This window comes from Taudactylus pleione, unplaced genomic scaffold (assembly GCF_031769625.1).
Source record: "Taudactylus pleione unplaced genomic scaffold, aTauple2 ptg000137l, whole genome shotgun sequence".
Classification (NCBI taxonomy): Eukaryota; Metazoa; Chordata; class Amphibia; order Anura; family Myobatrachidae; genus Taudactylus; species Taudactylus pleione.
The window spans coordinates 1,753,087-1,781,070 of NW_028284539.1; the positions used below are offsets into that span (position 1 = coordinate 1,753,087).

At 41.5% G+C, this 27,984-nt stretch overlaps 2 protein-coding genes and 1 pseudogene across 3 annotated transcripts in view; 2 read left to right on the plus strand and 1 right to left on the minus strand.

The window, feature by feature from the left end:
- MOCOS (molybdenum cofactor sulfurase) overlaps positions 1 to 27,984 on the minus strand; it is an 805,385-nt gene that overhangs the window by 138,782 nt on the left and 638,619 nt on the right. For both annotated transcript variants that reach the window (XM_088473622.1, XM_088473620.1), the window contains exon 11: positions 4,460 to 4,581. In XM_088473622.1, the coding sequence (XP_088329748.1) occupies positions 4,460 to 4,581 (122 nt within the window). The remainder of the gene's footprint in view (positions 1 to 4,459; positions 4,582 to 27,984) is intronic.
- LOC148522868 (uncharacterized) lies at positions 12,721 to 14,334 on the plus strand. The gene is given in 3 exon segments (XM_088473600.1): positions 12,721 to 13,164; positions 13,167 to 13,340; positions 14,281 to 14,334. Coding segments are annotated over 3 exon segments (672 nt in total).
- Positions 17,073 to 27,233, plus strand: LOC148522869 (syncytin-A-like; annotated as a pseudogene).

Below are 27,984 nucleotides of genomic sequence, written 5' to 3' on the forward strand. Positions count from 1 at the left end.
GCAGCCTAACTCTAAACTCCCCCTGCAGCCTAACCCTAACCCCCCCCGCAGCCTATCCCTCCCCCTAATGCCTAACCCTAACTCCTAACCCAAATACTTATCTCTGCAGCTTTATGAAGCTGTAAAGTACATCTTCTAACTTGATTGACTCCTAACAGTAAAAGAGGCTCTTATTTAACAAAAGTAGATTGTTACTTTGTTAATAAGTGTATTATATAATTTGCATATATTAGAACTGTTAAAAAATCAATACATATATACAAAAATGGAATAAAAAAAACCTTATTCACTTGTGCTAGAGAATTGTGTACTATTATTTTGGGATCTGCATAGCCATTGAAACTTGATGACTTAATAGATGACATTTGCAGGCAGAACCAGACACCCAAATGTAATGGTCTGCAAGTTGCAAGCATGAGTGTGATTTAGACTGTTAAAGCGGCAATAAATGAAAAAAGGAAAACAATATTTCAATTATTGCTGCTTTAAATCTACGGCCTAAATCACTGAATTACAAATGTACCTGCAACTGTAATGCTATTACCCAGTAGTTCCTTTTTAATACATTTACAGTAGCACAGTCTAAAGAAGGATAACACTCATGCCCTAATGTAACAGTCTGTGGGGTAAATTTACTAAGAATCGGTGACTTTTTCACTTTTTTTCAACAAATTTACCAACAGGCTATTTGTTGAAAAAAGAGTTTGCCGATGGTGATGTAGATCGAGATTCTCGGGTGATTTTAAAGCAAGCTTGAGTGAGTTATATCACCCGAGATTGCAGTGATTTCTCTCAGCACCACTCTCCCTAGCAAGCAGCCTGCACATATCAGTGAGATACGTAAGCTGCTTGTGTTGTGCCTGTAATAATCGGGTTAATTGTACCAAAAAGATTACGTGAGGTCCCCTCTCAAAACACTACCCAGCCCCGAACTTGTCAGCCAGTCCAGATTCTTAACATTACAGGGAAAAAAATGTGTAGGGTTCCACTGTAATGTAAGAACCAGCACCAGGCAGCAGGGACAGAGCTGGTTTTAAATATACGGAGAAAAAAATTGGCGTGACGTACCCCGTATATTTAAAACCAGCCCTGAACCCTTTCTAATGGGGGGCTGATTCCACAGCCAGGGGTGCCATTTCACCAGGCCCTCCAGCCGCAGCATCAGCCCTGACCGCTAGTCAGCCCAGGCCAGGGATTCCTGGGGAGTTGGGGACCCCCCAATAAAGGGGTCCCCCTCCCCAGGGCACCTCTGGCCTAGGCTGATAGCCCGAGGCTATTCCCGCCACCCCTGGGCGGTGGGTGGTGGGTTGATAGTGTTAGGTGTAGTGTAAAAATTAGAATTTTCAACATTGTCTTTACAGTAGAACTACAGGTCCCAGCAAGCCTCCCCCACATGCTGGTACTTGGAGAACCACAAGTACCATCATGCAGAGCATTAAGGGCCCACTGGTACCTGTAGTTCACCTGTAAAGAAATGGCTAATAAAACACACAACACACCATGAAAATAAAGCTTTTTTGCATCCATAAACACACTTACACATACTCACCTGTTTCCAGATGTTCCTGTCCCCTTGTCAATGTAAAGTATCCAAACGAATTACCTGTTAAAAAAGATCCAATCTCACCTTTATTTCCCACGATGTTCTCCGCTGAAATCCAATACGGGCTCCAGATACACTGTAACAACATGTTTCTGCATTCTGTTACAGTGCACTAATGACAGCTCGTGAGAAAGAGTTGACATTAGTCCTGGGCCACCAGCCAATCAGTGGCGGCTAACATTAGCGGGCGCTCATTGGCTAAGTCCACGTGGGTCCCAGCCAATGAGCGGCTGCTAATGTAAGCTGTCGCTGATTGGCTGACGTCCCGGCAATAATGAGAGCTGAGTACCCTGAGTTCTCATTATTGTTACTGTATCAATATGCTGATGCATGTTGATACAGAGTATCCGGGCCCCTCTGGATTACTGTGGAGAACTTCGTGGGACAAAAGGTGAGTATTGGTGCTTTATTTACAGGTACTTCCGTTGGATACTGTACGTTGACAAGTGGACATGAACATCTGGGACCAGGTGAGTATGTATGTGTATGTATGTATGTAATCAAATTTAATTTTCACAGTGTGTGTTGTGTTTTATTTACACATTTCTTTACAGGTGAACTACATGCACCATTGAGCCCTTAATGCCCCGCATGCTGGTACTTGTGGTTCTCCAAGTACCAGCATGCGGGGGAGGCTTGCTGGGACCTGTAGTTCCACTGTATAGACAATATGAAATATTCTAATTTTTACACAATACACAGACACTATCAAACCACCACCCACCGCCCAGGGGTGGTGGGGATAGCTCCGGGCTATCAGCCTAGGCTAGGGCAGCCCTGGAGAGGGAGACCCCTTTATTGGGGAGGGTCACCAACTCCCCAGGGATCCCTGGCCTGGGCTGACTAACAGTCATGGCTGATGCTGTGGCTGGGGGCCCAGTGAAAGGGCACCCCTGGCTGTGGCATCAGTCCCCCATTAGAAAGGGTCCAGGGCTTGTTTTAAATATACAGGGTACCTCACATCAATTTTTTTCTCTGTATATTTAAAACCAGCTCTGTCCCTGCTGCCTGGTGCTGGATTACAGTGGACCCCAAAACATTTTTTCCCTGTAATGTTAAGAACCAGGACTGGCTGACAAGTCAGGGGCTGGTTAGTGTTTTTGGGGGGGGGGGGGGGGGAAGAAAAGAACTCAGACTTAACAGTAATACTGGAAATATCAGTTCACATATGGCGCTCCGTAGATCACATATGTTACTACAATTAGGGTATAGTCATTGAATAAAAATAGCTATAGCACATTTAAAAACCATTCATCTCCATGCAACCATTCATAATATGTGTGTTATTATGGTAATTTTATTGTATGTTTAATAAATGTCTTTTTTTGATTTAGAGAAGTTTGCAATGTGGATCAATTAAGTACACTCAGTAATTATCCGCAGCAGCGCAACCTATTTTCTCTGTTTTGGGGGGGAACCTCATGTCATTTTTTTTTTAAATTAACCCTATTATTACCATTTACAGAAAGAAACATACACAAATCACAATGATTTGTGAATGTTTCTGACCTTCTCACAGCTCAGGGGGTTGAGAGTTTGAAAAGTGATTTTGACAGAGAGTTTGCTCCTATCTCACCCGAGCTTGTCATCCCGATTCTTGGTAAATTTGAGACATGTATGTTTTAGGTGAAAAGTACTTCCGATTTGGCCCAATGGTGATTTGATTCGAGATTGCTATCTCACTCGAGTTTTACAAGTGAGATGAGACAAATCTCTCTCTAACTCACCTGACTTTGCCTTTAGTAAATTTGCAAGCAGGAAAAAAATAATAAATCACCTGAGATGGTCATCTCGACCTATCTCGATTCTTAGTAAATTTACCCCTTTGAGTTGCTTTATTTTATTGTTATTGTTATTACCACTGCTTTATATCTATAAGCTAAAGCTCTAAAATTGCACCCATGCCAACAACTCATACATTTGGGCCCCAAAATATATTCTGTTACTCAGTAGTTTATTTCTGATACATTTAGCACATTCCATGGTCACATAAACAATGGGGTAGATAGGACGGAATCGGTAGGATATACCCATGGATGGGATGGGATGCCGGCGGTCAAAAGACAGACGCCAGCATCCTAATAGTGAACAATCTCGACAGGGGCTGGTGAGTACCCTAACCCTCCACCTCTCCCCCACTCACCCTACCATTGTGGCACCTAACCCTAACCTCCCCCCGATGGTGCCTAACTAATATTTCTATGTATTTAGAAAGACAATTGGGGCAGTGTTGTGGATGTACACACCTGCCTGTGACTGGGCACACCCACACAGCACTGATCACAATAGTATATTGATAATTTTCAGACTCAGGCCCATGTGGTGCTTCATCCAGCCCTGGTACATCCTAAAGGTTATTTGTACTAATAAAGTTGAATAATCAAATATAGCCTCCTTTTCTTTGTTATTTATTACATTTTTTATTTGAAGCATAGTTTCATCTTGAAGTACAGAATCAAGATCATTCATTTGTTTACAATTTTACCACTACCATAGTCCAGTTGCAAACTTCAACTGTATATATGCAAAATATATAATTATAACATTCATAACTATACATTTCTTATCATTATACCTCCATTTATAACACACATACTACTGTGTATGCCATTTACTCAGTGCAAAGCTGCATCAAGCACACATTTATTTACTGCAAATGTCCAGTATGCAAACCCAGACAAAAATGTAATGTTTTAATATAAAATACTGTCTGAAATTATAAACAATTCTAAAAAAGGAAAACGTTATTCTCATAATATAATTTCAAATACAGAGGTTAACATAATAGCTCTAGCATAGCAAACAGTTTATTTTTAGGTTCATATTTTAATAACCAAGAACATTATGATGACGTACCTTTTTTCTTTGCACCTGCATAGCGATTGAAACTTGATGACTGCCTTATTAAACGACATTTACGAGCAAGAAAATGAGACACCCATTCTGCGATCTCTTCCCCACAATCGTATGTGTGAACTCTACAGAGTATAAAAACAATTTCAAGAATAGAATCATTAATTTTAAATATTTTTTAATAACTTCTTTCATATTAACTTACTACATTTTCATTCAGGCATCTTATCATACAGGAATGATATTCTCAGTATATAATTTTTAAATATTTTTGTTAACTGTAACTAATATTTATTTTAGCATACTGTATTTTCTTAAAAGAACATAATTATTGTGGCCTCTAGCTATAAGTAGATAATACTGTTCTTTTTTATTTTTCCATTGCTGCCCCTGCCTAGCTGCTCTAGGTTTTTAGATGCACTCTCTCGTGTGTCTAAGGTTTAGTTACATTAAGAACATTTAACAATTAAGAAAATTAAGAATAAGTTCAGTTAATACAGTTTTAAAATGAATGTTAATAGCTTTATTTTTTAGTAAACTATTTTATGTTTTTCTTCATTTGGTTGCTAGTGATAATTCAAAGAAAGTTTCTAGAGGCAAACATTTCTTGAGCATAGACTTCGGATATGTCACTACTTGGCAGGCATACTCATTTCCATACAGTACTTACTGGGCATTGAAAGATGCCACATACCAGAGTTTCGGGAATGTCCCAGCTACAGACAGATTATTTTGCACTTGTTGGGGTGAACCAGTGTAGGAATGAGTTGCTTCAAACTCATTTCATTGTTTCACTGAGGTTGCTCCAATAGCACTTTGCATGCTGAGAAAGGGGATATGTTTCCTACATCAGTAAAACGTTAAACAGACTGCTTGTAGGGGGAATTCTGTCTGAAGCTAGGTACAGTCTGTGCTTGATCATAGATGTATGCTAATCTGATGTTTAATGCACATACCTGATGGTTTGGGGTCTGCACATGCTCAGGACCCGTTCTGCACATGTGCTAAACAGGTACAGCAATCTCGTTTGCAAACCTCCCTTGCCACAGCATGACTGACAGGCTGCTTCTTTCTTTTAGGGGGTGGAGCGGGGGCATGGGTGGAGACTGTTGCAGGAAACGGGGGAGTGTCGCCCCCATTTTTTGGGAGGTCGAGGCCAGGGTCTGCGTTGGTGGATGAAGATTTACTGGCTTCACAAATGTCAATAAAAGTAACAAGAAAAAAGTAGAGTTTTGAATCTGGTGCACTATATTCAGCCCAAGTTAAGCATTCAATTGTACTATATATATATATATATATATATATATATATATATATATACATACATACACATACACACATAGGGTTCATGCAGTGTCCGCACTCTCTTATGAAGAATCACCATGCTGTGGTGCTACACAAAATATGGTGTAGAAAAATACATCTACAAGATATGTAGGTTCTTAATAAATAAGGGTGCACTCACCAGTCTAGTAATGCAAAATAGTAGAAAAACCTTATTCCATCATAGTAATAGGTTACACCAACGTTTTGGTCCTGTCTGGACCTTTGTCAAGGCACAAATGATCATCAATTACACAGAACCATAAATACCCTTAAACTCCCACCTATGTAACATCTAAAAGCAGGCATGTATTAGAACAGGGCAGGTGACATTGAATGAACAACTATAAAATACATGTATTAGCCTGCCATCAACGGGGCATCCAGTCCCTGATATTACTATTTACACACTTACCCCGTCCCTTACCTCCCGCACCATCAGTGACACGCAGTTGGAATGCATGCCACAGGAAACAGGCGTGGTCATGTATCTCAGTACCCATAAACACCTAGCTATGCTCAACCATGAATAGGAATCACGGCTGGCTCCACTACATCACTTACGGGTAACCCTAGCAACTGTAATCAAATATTTCACTTCTAGTGATAACAGTCATGATGTTGCTAACAACTGGAGTACACAATCGATCACGTGATCGCGACAAGAAGTACATAATAAACAATGTATACAGTTATATAATCTTAAAACCAATCTTAATGTTATCTAACATCTTCATCTAAGGAAACTGGTGTTTAGTCTCATACATATATGACTAACTATTGATTAGTATTAACACAAACCAATATATTGCACAAACCAATGTATTGCAAATCTAGCTGTATATATCATCCACAGCATAATTAAAACCTTTAAGACATTAAGACCACCGATTTAGATCAATCACTGTATAGAAAAGATAAAACTACAAAATAAATAAAATAAAATAAATCGAGTATCAAAAACAAACAGAATATCAAAAAAATTTTAAAAAATTCAGAAAAAAAACTTGGATCCGATTATATCACTTCTGTATCCAGAGTGCACCCCTACAGAAAAATATTCAAATATACAGATTCATTTTGGCCTCTTGGCCAGACCGTATACAGTCTATTTATTCACTGAGCCTCACTACGCAGGAGTGCTTTAGCTCTATCACCACTTCTAGGTAGCAGAGGCACTCTGTCGATAATCATACAGCTTAGGGCTGCTAACTGATGTTGATGTTGCACGAGATGTCGTGCTACCGGTTTATCGGTAGTACCTTTCAAGGCCAATCTTATCGATGAATGATGATTAGCCATTCATTTGCGGAATGGGCGAATTGTTTTGGCCACATATACCATAGAACATGGGCACATCAAGACGTATATAACAAAACCAGAAGTACACGACAAGCGATGTCTGATTGCAATCTTACGGATCAATCGTATGCGGATGTGAGAAAGAACTTCCAGTTTTCATACTTCTACAGGTGGTGCAGTTTAGGCATCTAAAGCAAGCAATCTTAGTAATTGATAACCAACATTCACTGTCATCCTTTATGGACATATTAGGATGCATCAGCATGTCTCGCAAATTAGGGCCTCTCCTATATGCAATCATAGGTTTCTTCGGTAAGGATTTCCCCAAAATAGGATCAGTCATCACTAGGTCCCAATTCTTCTTAATGGCCATTCTAGTCACACGACTACTGGTGTCAAAAGTAGTTAAAAAGACAAAGTTCTTATCATTCTTTGCTTTCCTCTGTGTCTGTCTCTCAAAAATAAATCTTGATTTGTGCAAGCATTTCTCAATGATTCTAGAATGGTAGCCTCTCTCAAGGAATCTGTGTTGCATCTCAGTCAATTGTGTCTTCATTGTTGCATTATCGGAGTTATTTCGCATAACCCGAATAAATTGTGACATCGGGAGATTCTCTTTTAATGGTCTCGGATGATAGCTATTATAATCCAGAAGTCTGTTCCTGTCAGTGATCTTTATATACAGTCGGTGTCCAAAGCCCAGATCAGCAGCGAACACAGTTACATCCACAAAATGTATTTCTAATCACACTGCATCGTAAATCTTATTGGTGAATCCAACTCATTCAATGATCTAACCATAGCCGTGGCAGATGTTACATCACCTCGCCATAGCAAGAATACATCATCGATTCATCTTTTATAGTAAACGATGCTATCTACAAATCCCGGGTAAATAAATCGGCACTCATATTTGCCCATTAAGATATTTGCATATGCGGGTGTGATGGAACTACCCATAGCTGTCCCAGAGATTTGGAGATAGCATCGGTCATCAAACTTGAAATAATTACATGTCAATGTTAAATAGAGAAGTTCCAGCAGAAAATCAACAGGTGGTAGACCCCAATGATATTTTAACAAGACATTGTTTACTGCTTGAATACCAGCAGTGTGCGGTATCACCATGTACAGTGATAACACATCCATCATCACCAACATTTGTGCATTTACCTCAGCAGATAACATCATGAGATCTTTAATAAAGTCACCTGTATCTTTGATGTAACTTTTAATATATATAACACAGGGCTGCAAATAGGTATCAAGATAGCGAGCTACAGGCTGAAACAGAGACACATAGGCTGATATAATTGGTCGACCCGGGGGTCTCTGTAGGCACTTGTGTACCTTAGGCAATGAGTACAATCCATTGCTGTTAAGCGATCCACATACTCCGGTGGTTCAGCAACGTCTATATTGTTCATCACTGCCCTCTCCATAAGCCAGCGGACACACCGGGCTGTGCAGTTGGAGGGAGATTCGCAGCCTACCCACTCTCCCTGGGGGACGAGCTGCTGTCCAAGCCATCTAAGCCGTATACTCCTGCTGACGAGCGGTGGAAGCGCCCCATGTACGGAGATACAGAGGACCAGCTTTGTGAGTAATTAATTTTGCGGTGATAATATACTGCCCGCATGGAACATTTTGAATACGGGACTTACCTTTATTGACACAGAACTTATTCATAGCCATATTTCTGGTTTCTGGACATTTACTACAGATTTTTATCGTTTTGGGGTTCATCATCTTATGTTACTATATTACATCCAAAGGAGAACAAATTACCATTAGACAGATTACCAGCAAAATATTGATATTGTGATTAATATATATTTCCAGCATGTTCCCTGTATTATTTCAATTTTTACTGAAATATAAACCAATTGAGATGTGTATTGGTATGTTCCCTTGAATGTCACCTATATAGACTGAGAGACACCACACAGTTTTATAGCACAATTATGTTGTATGAATAAATGTATTTTTAATTAATTTTATGCGATTTGAGCATTTTATCCTTTTCAAACCAAGTGCCTCAATTCAACCAAGCGCCTAAGATGCAAGATGCAGGTTGGGATGCCATGGCTTTTAAGCCAGCTTTAGACACAGATAGAAAAGAATTAGATAAGGAATGGAAGAATTTGATGTTGGCTGTTACAGAGCAATTTCCATGCCAGTCTAACTGGGGAAAAATCATGATGATTAAACAATGTCCAACAGAATCAGTTCAGGAATATTGGGACAGGTTCAAAATAGAGGTGCAATTTACGGGGGAGTTGATGACATATTTGAACACAGGGTACTTGCTCCCATGTTGGCTGGTGAATTTGTTGAAAGTCTTAAATCACAAATAAAATCCAGGTTGACTATAAATGATCCACTATGGCATAAGAAAACTCTAGAGGATCTGGCGACTTTAGCAGTTCATCAGGAAGATAATTTGGTATCAGAGAAAATTTACACAGAGACCAAGCTTATGAACCTACAGGTCAAAGCTGCCCACGCCACTTGTGATATGGCAAACCAACAGAAAAATTGGTGACACTATGACTTTGATATGCTGTGAGTTAAAAGAAACAACTATTGATTTAACAATTGGCTTTCCAAATCCTAGAATGAATATTGTAGCTAGTTGTAAATACATTGAGACAATAGGAAACATTTATGAACCAACTAACCATGAGTGGAGATCTTTTCTAGGAGTGGCACTGCCAGCTGACATTGATCGAACTGCCACCTGGGCAGCAATGGGCATTGACACAGATCACTCTGTAACTATCATGCATAACATCTTGAATATTAATAACATTGTTTCTCAACTAACTATTCTATTCCCACATTAAATTGACTCCCAGAAATGTTTTAAAGCTAGACAAACAAATCGAAATTTGGTAAGGAATTATTTCAAAAGGTCTGCATCGACTATGGACAGCAGCCATATTTCACAGTACCCAACTAAATGTTATACTTTAAATAAGTGGGTAATGAAAAATGGAGGTTCAAAGGAACGCTTCAAGTACATACCGGATTATTTCGAAAGGAGTCCAATTTCTGATGTTAACCCTTGTCAAAGCTCACCGAATGCACAGTGCAACTTCTGATTAATGAATTGAGTTTTTCTTCTGCAATTACTTTGTTATAATGACTTAATTGTTGAGAAATATTTTGATATTGTTTTATTTCTGGATACTTCTAAGATTTTGTTTTTTGCTATAGGCTAAGTATATGTTTACTAAAGTAGTTTATTGTTTTTGGTATATATATTCAATTTGATTCGCACCCGCAATACTTTTTCGACTCCCGGACTTTCCGCCTACTTCACCTGTTTTGCATGTGGAAAAGTCTTGCACGCATACCGGCGTATCCCCGTATTCAATTTGAAAGTATGCGAAAATGGGACCCGGCGAAACTGAAACAAGCGGAAAGTCCTGTCAGATTTGGGGAAATCGGCCTGACACCCCCAACAGATGCTCTGACATGGGGGCTAGCTATGGTTACCCCTGATTTGGCTTGCTGAAGGTATTTGGTGTTTTGAAACGGGCTCAATAGCTGCTAAATTGCGTTTTTGTACAAGTGGTGAAGAATAGTATTCAAGATTTTTTTTTGCAGAAAATAACTTATCCCAGCAAATTTGGGGTACTTGAAAATGGGGGCCAGCATATTTTAAAGTTGCTAAAGTTAAGTTTACAAAATTGTGAAAAGACCACCTGCTGCAAGCACCTGCAAAGAAAAAAACACATGGGCCATACTTGGGGACCCCCCTAGAGTCTAGTTCGCTTGTTTTTAACTTTGTCCCCCAACATTTTTTTTTATTTCGCCCCCAAATTCAAAGTGATTTTTTGGGGTGTTCTTAAGTGTTTTTTTTTTATTATTTTGATGCAGTTTACCTTTGGGGGACTGTCTGAAGGCTGCACGGGGGTTCCCACAATGTTGCACCCCAAAATCCCAATTCAGCACTTTTTTCAGCCTGATAGTCAATGTGCAATTTTAAACCCACTTGTTACAGATTAGTGAAAATATTGAGTTTCAGAGAAAGGAGTGGGGACAAGAAAAGTTTAGTAGTATTGCAGCAGTATAAAAATACTAATAAAAGAAAATGTTTGCTCATCTATTGATACAGTATATGTATGCCAAGTGAACAGATTTTAATCAAAATTAAAAATTGTGATTTATGGAAAGGGACCAAGTGGGAAGATGTAAAGTAAACACAGAATGAAGGCTTGTGGCGAAGCTCTGAAGTCTGTTGCCCCAAAATTACTCTTACAGGCTTTGGCACAGATGTCCCATGGACTGACCCATGCAGGTAAGATGGCCATGATAAGTCTGATTCAAACTTCCTGGTGTGCCCCAGGTTTTGCGTCGAAAGCAGCCAGATATTGCAACTCTTATATTATCTGTTTATAGAAAAATGCAGGGTGATCAGTTAAGGCAGGGGTTGGAAACCTTTTTTCTGCCGAGGGCCATTTTGATATATATAACATTATTTGCGGGCCCGGTACAGACCATGCCCCCTCCACATGACATCACATGGGGTGAGGCCACACTCACCAGTGAATACAGCAATGCCCAGAGCAACCTCAGGATGATCCGGGGAACTGTAAGGACACTCCAGGTGGCACTGCTGCATATAATCTGGCTGCGGTGTGCCATTCTAGGCACCCTGCTAGCCAGATGAGGTTAGTAGAATAAAGCTCAGAGGGCCAGACCAAATGATTCCAAGGGCCTTATACGGCCCCCATCCCTGAGTTAAGACAACACCTTCATGTCTTCCCAAACACACATCAGGTCCTTTAAAAGCTATATAGATTGATTTCATGCTTCATTCAGCTTCCAAATGGGTATTATGTTTCAGTATGTTTTGATTTTGATGTGTTTAGATAGCATAAAAAATGCCAAAGAAATTGCTAAAATTTGTCTATAGGTATAGTACACTTCATATAATATTGTCTGACCAAGACACAAATTATACTAGCCTAATTTTGTATGTCAAATTCTCGGAATAGAACAACAGTTATATTACCTCAATAAAAAAGAGAAATCCGAGGTTTTAATGAGACTAATAAAAAACAACTTTCTAAGATATGCAAAGAAACTGATTTGCAGTGGCTGGAAGGTTTGATATTATCACATTCAATCAGAAACCCTTAAAGGAGAACTGAACATTCCACTTATGAGATACTGCTTGGAAACAACTCAATTTATTTTGCAACCGCATATGAACTCAGCAAGAAAAATGACTTAACTGTGAATTATCTTATCTCATTAAGTAATCAGCTAAAGAAGATAGACTGCTGTCATAGGCACACAACCAAGTCCTGTGGGAGGCACTTGTCATGAAATAAAACCCTGTGATGAGGTAATGGTGCAGAATTTCCTGAGATCAGGCTCGCTGACAGACCAGTGGGAAGGACCTTATCAAGTCTTGCTGACAACTCCAACGGCTGTTAAGATAAAGGAGAAGACCGCTTGGATCCATGCCACGCATTGTAAAAGAGTCACGCCTCCTGAGACAGCCCAAGCAGAGGAGATCCTGCAAGACACAGCCTTAACACTTTACGGGCAGAATAAACCCACTTGCCAATGCAGTAACTCTGAAGAGATACGCAACTCTAAAGAGTACTGTGAATATCCGGACCATGGTGAACAGAGCAATGCTGATGGGCCCAAGGCCAGATTTGGGACTCTGGGGGTGCATTCTCTCCTGGGAAACTCCGATTGTAATGACTTTTGCTTTGATTGAATTAACCTTATACATTTCAATGTTTACTGACAATGTGAAGAATGACACAGATATTCCACATAACATATCAAAGGGAAACACAACTGATATTTTACATTCGTATATGAGTGGTATGTCAAATAAGAAGCGTGTTTGCAAAGCTTTACAACACGGGGATCACAAAAATGATTTTCCTGGAAATTCAATGATAGAAATGCATGGGAGAATTGCTAACACACTCAATGAGAGTAAATGTTGGGATGGAACTCACTTGCCTATAAATATAGAAGCAGGCATACCTATGCTAGCACACTTCATTAGCACGACTGATATGTTAAATAGAGAATGGTCTTGTCATAAGTGATATGTTAAATAGAGAATGGTCTTGTCCCAATGGAGGACATATCTGTGCAAATCAAAACTATGGTTGATTTCCCATTCCAGAATGTGTCGATGGCTAGTTCACTCTATGCTCCTGCTTTACGAGTAACTATTACTATGGGAAAACCTGAATTTTGCATGAACATAGATGGTGTCGTACGTAGAGGACAGAACATATATTTTACTGTTGGGTCCAATCCAACTATAAAGGTTAAAGGACAGAATTTGGGTTACACTGACTGTAAGGGAGTGACCTTCACCTACACACACAGGGGGGTGTCCAAGTATCTAGAAACCCTCCCTGGCCACCACTCTATTAAAGCACAGCTGAACAACATTTTTTTTCCAAGGAGAAGGAGCAGTAGGCGTTTTTACACTGGCTGGGGCTGGGCTGGCTGATTGAAGGGGGAGCTGCAGCTGCAGTGCGACAATGGTGCATCGTGACTCACTGACTGTACCCATGGTGCTTTCCCCCAGAGCCCCATAGGTGTGTGTATTACATGTGTGGATGTGTGGCAGAGGAAAGGAGGTGCCGGCAGGGGGATGTGTATGTGGTGTCATGCCAACGCGGGGTGGTTGCCGGGTGAGGGGATGTGGGTTGTTGGCTGGGGAGATGGGAATCTTTAATAAATGATGCTATATTTATTTGCTTGCAATAACTTCCTCAGGGGTCCCAACGCGTTTCCCTGAGGAAGTCTAATCCGATGAAACGCCTTGGGACCCCTGTTCCAGCCTCTCTCCATACTGCTGACCTTTTACAGATAAGCACTCCATTATCTTATTTATATGTTTTGTTAACCCTTTGTGTATCCTGTATCCCTTTGTATTAAGTATTATTAAAACCCCCTTGTGAAAAAACATTTCTGAGTAAGGGTCATTCTCTGCTTATTTGAAGCTGACCTACTCTATCTACATGTGAACCATTGGGGCCATTATGGGATGTTGAAGGAGTCACCAAGACACATAGCACTATATGCAGTGATTCAAGTATCATTCTGGTACGCATGTCTATATATTAATTAAGCTATTTATTTTCAAAGAAAATACTACACTATATGTGTTCTTTCTGGCTCTGCTTGAGCCTATCTTATTTAAGGTTTCTGGACACCTTGGAGTTCCGGGTCTCTTTCACCACATGGAGTCCCAGTAAAAGCACCACAGATAAGTGAAAAAGTTTTATTTTCTGGTACACACATTTATATTTGAGCACATGCAAATTGTTTATAAGTAACTACACTATCAGGCGCATGTCCTTTCCAAACCTTACATATATATATATATATATATATATATATATATAAAGATATAGAAATACTGGCGCACAAATTTTTTGAATCCCTTCTGTAAATAGTCTTGTGACAAACAATGTCACCAATTAATTCTTTGTGATATATGTGAATTGCGAAAAAAACACTCCTGATGATAACAAGTGGCTGCAATCTTCTAATGATCCGTATGGCCACGGGTAAACAAGGGTGCTGAAAAATAAGAAGACGTGCGCCTAATAGTGTAGTATTTAAATAACAGCAAATAGTGCTCAAAATAGGTAATGTGTGTACCAAACAAAAACTTTCAATAAAGCTTATCTGATGTCCAGGTCTCCCTCATATGGTCAGGAAACAACTGTCAATAGATTCTGGAGATAGGTACCCTCTTATATGGACCTTAAATGAAAAGGCTCCAGCCAAGCCCATACATATATTATAGTGTAGTAATTTCAGCCATTTAGAGGAAGTCCAACTAGAATGAAACGCGTTGGGTCTGGTTCTCCTGCACCTCCAACAGAGTGGACTCTTTTTCTGCTTAAAACTTACCAAAGATAAGCACCTTTTATTCATTTTATTCCTGTTAGTAATCTGTCTGTTCGTTTTTACATGTGTTTGGAAAATAAAAAATTATTTATGGAGATCAATCTCCTTTTTATGGTTTGAGGCTGGATACCCCCGATGTATGAATTAGAGGGTGATTTCTGGTAACTTACAGAACAGGAGGGAGCTTATCTTTATATGCACTACTATTTGCTACATCTGGTACGCAGAAATATTTATTTACTATCCACTCTAAATGGCTGAAATTACTACTCTATAATATATGTATGGGCTTGGCTGGAGCCTTTTCATTTAAGGTCCATATAAGAGGGTACCTATCTCCGGAATCTATTGGCAGTTGTTTCCTGACCATATGAGGGAGACCTGGACATCAGATACGCTTTATTGAAAGTTTTTGTTTGGTACGCACATTACTTATTTTGAGCACTATTTGCTGTTATTTAAATACTACACTATTAGGCGCACGTCTTCTTATTTTTCAGCACCTATATATATATATATATATATATATATATACACATACATGGTATGGTATATATACAGTGCTTGAAGTGTGCTGGTATGCGATGGTATGGCATACCGGCACTTCAAGCAATAAACTTTTATTTTCTAGTTTATAGGGTAGACAAGCGGGAAAGCTACATGTCTACGCCAGCTAGGACAGCAGCCCCTAATGCCAGCCGCAGTGTGTGTCTTTGCAGCTGGCTCAGTGAAAAGGTGTGGACTGTGTCAGTGTGCTGCTGCCCTCCCATTCACACTCCTATGTGTGCTGTAAGCCATCCCCCACCAGGAATGTCTATGGAGTCCTCCTCCCAAGCCTAGCATTGTTGTGGCTGCTGGCTAGAGGTTTGTGTTTGTGCTTCTAAAACCTCTGACTGCCTGCTCGTGGGTGCCGTGTGCCTTCCCCTGTCCAGCATTGTGGCTGGCTTGTGCCTCCAAACCCCGCCCACTTACCTGTGTGTGCCGGGTGCCCGCCCACAGCCCATGCCAGGTGCTTGTTCTGTCTATGCTGGGTACATGTCCCCGCGAAGGTCTGCAGCATCCATTACATGCTGCAGATGCAGTCCAGCATTGTGTCTTGGGTGTATCTGTCAGTGCCCATCCCCCCCTGGTTTCAGTGATAGGAGCCATAGCCAGCCAGCTCCTCAATCTGGCCTCCGTGGTGAGGGCGACTGCGCTGGCTGAGGGAGCACTGAGGCTTGGTTCTACTGCTGGGGGCTGGGGAACTTCCCTCCTCTCCAGTACAGCTGTTGGTGCCACTGGCTCCCTTCTTCCCTCCTCTGAATAAATCATCTATGTCTGGAGTCAGACAGCCTCATCCTCAGCTCTGTTGCAGCAGCATTGGGTGAGTTTTACATTTGCTTTTAATTATTTTTCCTATGTATTGTGTACTCCACCTACCCTGTGTGCCTCCCCACCTCTGTGTACCCCACCTCTCCTGTGTACCGCCCCACCCCTGTGTTCCTCACCTCCCCTGTGTACCTCCCGAGCCCTGTGTACCCCACCTCCTCTGTGCTTCCACACCTCTGTGTGACTCACCACCCCTGTGTACCCCACCTCCTCTCTGTGCCTCCCCAACCCTGTGTATCCCACCTCCCCTGTGTGCTTTCCCACCCGTGTACCTCCCCACCACTGTGTAACCCACCTACTCTGTGTGCCTCCCCACCCCTGTGTGCCTCACAACATTTTCCTATTGGTCCAATGTGTGTTTGTGTTTATTTTCTGTAGCCTATGTATTTCTTTATTTTCCTATTGGTGCTATTGGGGGCAATTCAATTTAGCCCAATGTTGAATAGTGCCAGGAAGAGGTTCCCAGAGCTATTCAATTGACCGCACTGTTAAGATGGGTACACAGATGATTGTTTTAATGATTTTGGCAATTCCGATGGATCAGAACTACAAATCATTCAAAATCGTCTAATGTGTACCCACTATGTCGGCCATTGCGTCCTCCTGTTTAGTCGTCAACTAAACAACCCCATGCAGCAGGATATGGCAGGGGCCGATATATATCGGGTGGTCGGGCACTGGAACATCTAATGTGTTCTGGCCGCCCAATATGTTGGCCCGGTCGCATCGTTGGGTACACACATCGTCTCATGTGTACCCAGTTTTAGTCCTACAAGAGGATTTATGCTTGCACCCTCCTGAGTGTGCGAGCAGAAATCTAGCTAAAGTGAAATCCATGATGCTGTTTTTTCAGTTTAACGAGGCGCTGACAGGATTTCGAAAAGGCATTTTAGTTGGAAAATGCTGGTTAGCACGCCTAAACACCTAGCTTAGGAAACACTAACCAGCATCTCCTGACTAAGTGCTGGGCACGAGGGAAACAATTAAATAGCTCCAGAAACTCAAAACCTATGGGGGAAATTCAATTTCTCTGGGTGATGTTTAAAGTAATGGGAGCCCAATGGATCAATAGTATTTATTCGGAAATCCATTACTAGCACTGGGTTTAGCCACACATAACGGCTAAACCTGTCTAAACTGATGGTTCAAACCATAGATTTTTCTCAGTTCTTCTTGTCCCTTCAGGAAGCTGCGAGAAGCAATTTGTCACCCACAGTAATGCGTGTCCAAAGGAGCAGCATTTGAATTGATCCATTGGGTGCCTATTAGCATAGGCACCACCCAGAACAATTTAATTCCCCTGTATAAGTTTGTTTGTTTTTTCCCAGTGCCAATGTGTGTGTGTTTTTCTTTTCATGCAAAGCTTATGTGATTTATTTATTATCTGTGGCAGGTCCCTCAGAGTTTGATATTTTCCCTATTGGTACCAATGTGTTTTTTTTTCATGTAAAGATTGTGATTTAGTTATTTTCTGTAGTGTGGGCCTATGAGTTTATTTTCTTTATGGGTGCCAACGTGTTTTCCTTTTTCATGCAAAGCTTATGTAACTTATTTAATTTCTCCTGCAGGGCCAATGTGTTTGATTTTTCCTATGGGTACCAATGTGGTTTTTTTTTCATGTAAAGCTTATGTGATTTATACATTTTCTGTGTGGTCTATGTGTTCGGTTTTTCTCTATGGGTGCCACTGTGTGTGTTTTTCTTCCATGCAACTCTTATTTGATTTAAATATTTTGTGCAGGGAGCCTATGTGTTTTTTTAATGGGTGCCAATGTGTGTCCGTGTGTATGTATGTGTGTTTTTTTTAATGTCATGTAAAGTTTATGTGATTTATATATTTACTATGGGGCCTATATGTTTCTTTATTCCCCTATTGGGTGGGGCCCTATGGATTTTTGTTTCTTATCATGTGCCAATGTGTGTGTTTTATATGAGAAACCTATGTGGCTTAAGTAATAGGTTGTGATCTGTAACTGCTGCGATTTATGCGGGTCTTCCCGTATTTTTAAAGTGTCAATTATTTTAAAGGCAAAACCAAGGTAGTTTTGCTTTTAAAAAATCACAACCAATTACATAAGCCCTTACATGTGTTTTCTGTTCCAGGCATGCTGCAGTGAATCAGGTAATGAGTATGATGCATATGTACTAACTGAGTGGTGTATAACCTGTCTATAGCACTCAGTGAGAGAGGGAAGGAGAGAGTAAGAGGTACAGGGGATGAGAAAAGGAAACAGAGTTAGAGATGCAGGAGGTTACAAAGAAATGGAATGATGGACTGAGAGGTGCAAAGAGTGAGAAATGGAAGGAGGGAGCGAGAGGTGTGAAGAGTGAGAAATGGAAGGAGGGAGCGAGAGGTGTAAAGAGTGAGAAATGGAAGGAGGGAGCGAGAGGTGTAAAGAGTGAGAAATGGAAGGAGGGAGCGAGAGGTGTAAAGAGTGAGAAATGGAAGGAGGGAGCGAGAGGTGCAAAGAGTGAGAAATGGAAGGAGGGAGTGAGAGGTGCACAGAGTGAGAAATGGAAGGAGGGAGTGAGAGGTGCACAGAGTGAGAAATGGAAGGAGGGAGCGAGAGGTGCACAGAGTGAGAAATGGAAGGAGGGAGCGAGAGGTGCACAGAGTGAGAAATGGAAGGAGGGAGCGAGAGGTGTAAAGAGTAAGAAATGGAAGGAGGGAGCAAGAGGTGCAAAGAGTGAGAAATGGAAGGAGGGAGTGAGAGGTGCAAAGAGTGAGAAATGGAAGGAGGGAGTGAGAGGTGCAAAGAGTGAGAAATGGAAGGAGGGAGTGAGAGGTGCAAAGAGTGAGAAATGGAAGGAGGGAGTGAGAGGTGCAAAGAGGGAGAAATGGAAAGAGGGAGCGAGAGGTGTAAAGCTTGAGAGATGAAAGGAAAGAATGAGAGATGGATGCATGACACGACCCCATTTTAAGTGGCCACACCCCCATTAACATGTATCCATGCCCTGGGATGCGTGACAACGCTCATTTTTTTTTTTGTTCCAGAAGTGTGCATATTGAATCCCCATACCCCCACTTCAAAATTACCCATTCGACCACTGTATGTATATATGTATATATATCTCAATCAGTTTGGAAACTCCCCTTTCAAAATCCTGCATTTGCCACTGACCTTTGTGACTAAGATGCCTGCTCAGTCTTGAACTAGTTGCGGTTGGTATAACATTAATGACAAAGGACTTTTAATGTAGAACCAGACTTTATCCCAATTAAAAAGAAATGTGTACTATTGATAATGCAACTTGTAATGATGCTGCGGGAAATAATACAGCCTACTTTATGGCATATATGGGATACTTTTATACCAGTGTCGGTTTACCTCTACCAAAGGGAGTGTATTGGATATGTGGAAAATGGGCTTATTCATGGATTCCATTGGGGGCTAGTGGACAATGTGCACTATCATATGTAGTCCCTTATGTGAGAGTTACTGATCACCTGGATCAGTATCCCAGAAACATACCAGTTGAGCATGATTTAGTGCCAGCAGGTTTGACATACTTAAGGCAGAGCAGTATGAGGGAAATAAAGAAAGGGGAGTATCTCTCTTTTTTTTTTTTTTTAAATTGAGTAAATTTTTATTGGTTTAGAGATATACATTAACAAATAACCAAACAAAATAAATAATAAAAAAATAATATATATATATATATATATACATACAAACACACATATATATATATATATATATATATATATATATATATATATATACATACATACACACACATACATACACATAAATACATAATCAAATTACAGTATCTGGAATATAAAACCTAGATCTACAAACTGCATCCCAGATCCATTGCTTATAAAAAATAATATTAATCTGTATACCAAAACAATAAACAGAGAAAAATAAATAAATATATATATATATATATATATATATATATATACACACACACACATAAACACATAAAATATATATATAAAAAACAAAAAATTACCACACTATACAAATATTGGAATATTGTCAAAAATAGCACATTAAAAATTGGCAAAATCAACTAGATCCCAATAAATTCTGCTCTCAACTTATCACACAGCACATTACCTCCAACAAAGTAATAATCTACCTCATTATCCTAACAATAATATACCGGTCAATCATTAGGCAGTGCACGGGCATAACAGGATTTAAGCCAACTGCTCCAGATACGTTCATACTTCTTCTCAGCTTTGCGACAAATAAACACATGTTTTTCATGTTCAACAGTGGTACGGACCAAGGACAGCCAAGCATTATAATCTGGTCCTGTAGGAGCCATCCACGACCGAGCCACACATACCTTAGCTAATGTACACATATTGACAATGTATTGCTTAAGATATCTGTCCACTACCTCATCGTCCATAGAGCCTAAACAGCACGTCAATGGCGTAGCTAAAGTGGTAGCAATACCTGTATTGGACAAAACTCTCAGAACCTTATTCCAAAAAATGCTAACCACCGGACAATCCCATAGAAGGTGCCAGAAAGTACCGCTACTAATTTTACACTTAGGGCATATGTCAGATGCTCTCCCCCCAAATTTTAGCAAACGAACAGGAGTTAAATAGGTTCGGTGTAGAATAAACAGTTGAATCTGTTGAAATCTTATAGAAGTCGTGGAAATACGAGGAGCTTCTAGAGCATTATCCCATTCCGTATCACTTATAAGGCCAATATCTCTCTCCCACTTTGATCTAAGATGTGGTAAACTATCCTTATGATAAGAAGACAATATATAGGAGTATAAGTAAGAAAGCATCTTCTGGGGACCTAAAGATAAAAGGAATGACTTCAATGGGGATATTTGAATTAGAGGAGGGCCATCTGAAAATTGAGCCAAGAGAGCATGCCGTAATTGTAAATATCTATAGAAATATGATTGAGGGAGATGATGAGCTTCTTGGAGTTGCGCAAAAGATTTAAGAATTGAAGTGTCATATAAATGACCCAATGTAGTTACACCGCTAGAACCCCATGTCACCTCAAGCTGTAAAGAGGCCAGTTCAGGTAATATACGATAACTACATAGAGAAGTGTCTGGATCTAATCCCGTAAACTGTAGAATACTAGATACCAATTTCCATATCTTAATAGCTTGCATCAACAGGGGAGGGCCTTTCTGTATACTTCTACCCGCAAGCAAGGCCTGTAATGGTGTAAAGTTAGGAAAAATCTGAGAAACCAACAAAACGTGCAGGGCATTAGGGGAGTTGTTTTGAAGCCATAATCGTACATGTGCCATCTACGCTGCATAATAATAAAATTTGAAATTTGGAAGAGCCAAACCTCCCCCAGACCTAGATCGGGTCAGAGCTGCCAATTGAATACGTGGGCAACGATTCACCCAGACCAATGAAGAAAGAAGACTATTCAAACGCCTAAACAATGTATCTGTAATAAAAACAGGAGAATGCTGCAAAACGTACACAAATTTTGGCTGCACCACCATCTTGATTAAGTTAATTCTACCAGTAACGGTAAGAGGGAGCCGGCGACAGGACTGAAGTTTGCCCTTTAAATAGACAAACAGGGGCTCAACATTCAATACTATATAGTCCTTTGGGGAATTAGTTATCCAGATACCTAAATATTTACATTTATTTACCCAACAGAGAGGGAGAGTGATAATGGGAACAGTCGGATACAACCCCCTAAGAGGAAGGATAGATGATTTGTCCCAGTTTATCTTAAGACCAGAAAAAATTTCAAATTGTTCTATGACTTGAAGAACCACAGGCATAGCTGTCACAGACAAAAAAAGTAATAAATTATCTGCATATAAGGAAACTTTGTCCATTCTATTACCCAATTGTAGACCTATAATATCAGGGTGAGAACGTATAATACAGGCTAACGGCTCAATAGACAATGCAAACAAGGTTGGGGACAAGGGGCAACCCTGTCTTGTGCCCCGAGACAGGGGGAAGGATGGGGAGATAAACCCATTCACTGACACCCTGGCAGTAGGGTCCGCATACATAAGTTTTACCCATTTCAAGAACACCTGCCCAAACCCAAAACATAAAATGACCTCCCACAGAAAGGTCCACTCCACAGAGTCAAATGCTTTTGCAGCATCTAATGACACAATAACAGAGGACGATTCCTCACCATGGGAGGCCTGCAAGTGAGTGTGCAGCTTTCTAATGTTCTCCGACGTCGACTTGCCTGGCATAAATCCTGATTGTTCTGGGTGAATAACCGAAGTAATAACAGTGTTTAGCCGAATAGAAAGGATCTTAGCCAAAATTTTGGCATCTGTGGGAATTAGAGAAATTGGCCTATAGGAATCGGGGTATCTAGGGTCCTTCCCGGGTTTAGGGAGCACAACAATTATGGCTTCAGACATAGATGGAGAGAACAAATTCTCTTCATAGAGCCCATTAAACAGATCTAAAAGTCTTGGAACAAAGATACGAGCATGTTTTTTATATATCTCTATGGGAATCCCATCAGATCCGGGTGCCTTGTTACCGGGAAAGGAACTAATCGCAGCATCTACCTCCTCCAGGGTCAACGGGACATCTAAATATGCCCGAGCCTCGGATGACAATTTTGGAAGCTTAGCAGAAGCAACATATAATGACAAAGCATTCACGTCCTCAGTCAACTGTATTTGATATAAGTTTTTATAAAATAAACTAAAAACCTCTGCAATATCTTGTGTAGATGTGACCATAGAACCCTCAGGCCCAACTAGTTCCGAGACAACAGCAGAAGGACGATCAGCATGAACCAAGTGTGCCAGAAAACTACCAGTTCTGTCAGCCTGCATATAATATAAATGAGAACAGAATAACAGTCTACGGTTCATTCTATCAAATGATCAGTCCACTCTGTCTGTGCAGTCAACCATTTTAAACATGAAGAATCCAACCTGTCCCCCAAGTAATCCAACTCAAGATTTCTACAGGCCATCTCCAAAACACGTTCTTTTTCCCTGTAAACTGTTTTTAATTCTGCTACCCTTTTGATCAGAGACCCACGTAAATAGGCCTTGAAGCATACTTGCCGACATCTTGGCAGGGGATTTCGGGAGGGAGCTGGCAGGTCCGTCCAGCAGGGAGGATGGGGGTGGGTCAAAGAGGTGGAGTGGGGGCGTGCCGACGCGATCGCGTCATAGTGGCCCCGCCCCCCGCTTTGTAATGCCAATATTACTGGCATTATAAGGCAGGGGGCGGGGCTACGATGACGCGATTCGCGCTGAATCGCGTCATCACACCCCCGCACCGCCCACTTTTGCAGCTGGCGCGAGGGTTAGCGTGGAGCCGGCATCTATTCCGGGGGACTTACCTAGTCTTGCGGGGTGTCGGGAGCGGCACCCGATTTTCGGGAGGCTCCCGACAGTCCCGGGAGAGTAGGCAAGTATGCCTTGAAGGCGTCCCAAACATTAGCTACAGAGGCAGATCCCACATTGTCAGTAAAATAGCCATCCCACATAACTTCCAGCTCTGAACCTGCACCCATTTGAAGAAGCCAAGAGGGGTGTAGTTTCCATAAACGGATACCTCTAGGACTACACATATTCAATTCTACCAGAAGTGGGGAGTGATCTGAGATTCCTCTGACTTTATATTCAATGTTAGTTATATTAGGTACAACAGATGGGGACACCAGGGCCAAATCCAATCTAGAGAAAGAGTGATGCGTGGAGGAAAAACAGGACAATTGTTGTACTCCAGGGTGTTTAACTCGCCACGCATCAACCCATCTCAAATCAGTTACAAACTTAGCAAAGCCCTCACCACCTTTAGAAAGAGAACTTGAAGACTCACGCCACTTATCCATAGACTGGTCCATTATATTATTGAAGTCTCCCAAACAGAGCACTGGCGTATCTGGAGAACGGGCCACAAATTCAGCAGCTTTTTTTAAAACATCATATGAAAAAGGAGGGGTGATGTACACTGCTAACAATAAAATGGGCTTAGAATACAGTACACAATCCAGAAACACATATCTGCCATAAGGGTCAGTTTGGACGGCAGTAAAAGAAAAAGGGACAGATTTATTAATAAGAACGGAGACACCCCTGGACGATGAAGAATGTGAGGAGTGATAAGCCCATCCCACCCATGGTCTTTTTAGAGCTAGTACCTTACTCCTGACCAAATGCGTCTCCATTAGACAAGAAATATCAGGGCCATATTGCTTAATCATTTTAAAGACCAAAGAGCGCTTTAAATGATCATTAACCCCCCGGACATTCCATGTTAAAAGTTTCACCATTGTAATACATTGAACTATAAAGCATAATTGAAGTTACCTTGAAAATAGTGTGGTAAAGAAAAAATAAAGAAAAACATTTGTAAGAAAAAAACTGGACAACCCATCCAAAGCCACCCCCCACCCTGTATACCCACCCGAACTTAGGCATACTTAAACCCAAAACTAAACTAAACTACACTAAAACCCACAGGATACAACTACTCGATCCTTATAGGTGTAAAAGGCACTGGGATAAAAATAACCACCAATGCAACGGAACTCTCCGGCCATATTTTGACCGAAATATCAATATAAACAACAAATAAAAAAAAGAAAAACCCTACCAGAAAAAAAAGAAATATACCCAGTAAGGGGAGCGGGACATAGAACAATATCCAACCAATATCACAACATAAATACTAATATAGAAATATAAGTATTGGAATATCAGAAAAAGGCCTATTTAATGTCGTAATGACACTAGCAATTTCTGGCCATAAACAAATATAATCAGCAAATGCAATCAGTACAGTCATTCCGGTGCCATTTGCCTGTTCCCAGGAGATCTCTGGTCCAGCCACGCCGCAGCCTCCCGTGGTGTAGAGAAAAATTTTGACTCTCCATCCGCTACCACTCGCAACTTAGATGGAAAAATCATAGCGTACTGAAGATTTAAATCCCGGAGACGACGCTTTATTGGAAGGAATTTAGCTCTGTCTTTTTGGACATCCATTGCGAAATCAGGAAACACAGAAATTTATACACCGTTGCATTCCAGTGGCCCTTTAACTCGAGCCAATCGAAGCACAGTATCACGGTCCTGGTAATGAAGAAATTTGGCTATAAATGTGCGCGGTGGAGCGCCAGGCGGCACGGAATGGGTAGGGATCCAATGCGCTCTCTCCACAGCAAATTGGTTAGTAAATGAGTCTCTGCCATATGTATCCCCCAACCACTTCTCAAGGAATGTTTCAGGTGAAGACCCCTCCTCTCTTTCCGGGAGACCAACGAACCACACGTTGTTGCGGCGCAGTCTGCCCTCCATATTGGAAATTTTATGCTGCATTGCGGTCATTTGGGATGTCAGGGAGGCCACTTGAGCCTGTAGTGGGGTCTGGGAATCTTCCAGATTAGATAGATGTGTTTCTGCCTCTCCGACCTGCTGGAGACCTTGATGAAGAGAAGATATATCGGATTGAACTTTCTCAATCTTATCTGCCAATTTAGTCTCGCAGGAGGTAACTGCTTCCAGCACTTGTTGCAGCGTAAATTCTGGTGATGAATCTGACCCAGATGCAGCAGGGGGAGGTGGGGTCACAGACTTGGATGTACCCTGGGGATCACAACACACTGGGGGCACAGGAGTAGAGGAACGGGCAAAGCATTCCAGTTTTGCAGCAGCAGCAGCATGACCTGTTTTCCCCATAGTATTAATATAATGTAGGAGAATAATGTAGGAGACAAGTTATAATATATAAATGCACAGGTAGTGACACAGCAGCAGCAACAGGCAGAGATCCCTCCAAACTTAGAAATCACTCACAGGAAGAGAAGTGTTGCTGAGTCCCACAGTTGCAGAGCAGACAGTTCTCCACACAGAGCAGGGAGAAATATTGAAGTCTGGCAGAACTCCGGCAGTATCAGACTCAGAGATAACCTCTCTGACCCTGACTCTAAACACAAGCCAGGCAGGAGAAGCAGACCAGAAGCTCCCAGCAAAGCCCCCTTGTCAGGCACAGACAGGCTGCGTAATACAGAAGCCAACAGGAGAGGAGAGGCCTGGGTGCAGCTCTGGAGTCACAGGATCTGTAAACAGGCAGGCCCAGGAAATGCAATGGAGGCCCTCAAGAGCCACTCTCCTCACTCCACACAGCTCCAACCAAGTCAGCAGGTTCCTGGCAAGGTATGTGAGAGACAGCAGGGTAGTAACGTTGATATAGGGGTCTCAAGAGGGGTAAGCAGGATTATCAGCCAGAGAGCTCAGAGTCCCTGTGTCCTACACTATTGCAGCCGTGGCCACGCCCCCCAAAGGGAGTATCTCTTTTAACTACATGGATGGAGAATGTACCACAGGAGTACTCTTTCCCCTATCAACTATTTAACTGGTAGAAAAAGTTATTTCAAATATTCTTACTGGATCAAATGGTGGATGAGTTGATTGTTTCCATTAATCAGACAGTGGAGGAAGTTGCTCAGATAAGGAAAGTGGCTTTACAGAATAGGATGGCATTAGATCAGTTGTTGGCAGCAGAAGGAGGTACGTGTGCAGTGGTAGGACAGGAATATTGCACTTATATTTATGATAATAGGGCAGAATTTGCTGGACATTTGACGAAGGTGGCAGAGATGCAGAAGAAATTACAGAAGATAGGAGGAGGAGCTGGTTGGGAACCTTGGGGATGGCTAGGTATAGGCATTACCAAACTCCTTTCTGGAATCATACAGTAATTTGTGTATGGGACAATGGTGATAGGCATAGCAGACCTGAGTATCAAATGTGGACCTACTATGTTTGGACAATATTGTAAAAGGATCAAGAAAATAGAGGCACAATATGAGATGACCATTGTGGTTTTAGATGAGGAGACTCTTTTGGCCAGGATCCACTGGTGGAGAGATCTCAGATTCTGTATAGTAAATGAAACCAGCCTATGAAAGTCTTCCACCACCACGGCCAGCTGATATCTATCATATTCTGAGCCAAGAAGTTGTCATACATGAGAACTTCATATATGAGCTAGGTGATGAGGGAGGTGACTGAGAAAATTGCGAATATGTTACACATGAATTAATTGCTAGCTTCAACTAGTTATATTATTCCTTTCTTAGCCACACCAGAAGTGTCACAGTTGGTGCTAGGGAGTTACCTGTTTCAGATGATGAACTGGAATCACTGGAGACCGACTGGACAGGAACCATGGACAATATGAATAGCTCTTTAAATATAAGAAGTGGGTAGCAGTGAGAACTGCCTTTGGTGATGAGTGACTGGAACTGGAAACTTGAAGCGTTGGAGTGAGACCAAAAGGAACTTGGAGGGACCGGACTGGGACCGGCAGGTAGGCTGACTGAGCTGGTCGGGGTACCAGTAGATGAGCTTGCAGATGGATGGTAGCACGGAAGCTACTTGGTGCAGCAAATGAGCCGTGAGGTGAGTGGACTTGGAGGAACCGGACTGGGACCGGCAGGAAGGCTGACTGAGCTGGTCGGGTTACTAGTAGATGGTCTTGCAGATGGATGGTAGCATGGAAGCTACTTGTTGTGGCTTGGTAAGCCGTGGGTAGACATTGGTAGCTGGGTGGCTACGTGGAGCGGCTGGATAGCCGTGGGTAAACGCTGGTAGCTGGGTGACTACATGGAGCGGCTGGATAGCCATGCGTAGACGCTGGTAGCTGGGTAGCTACGT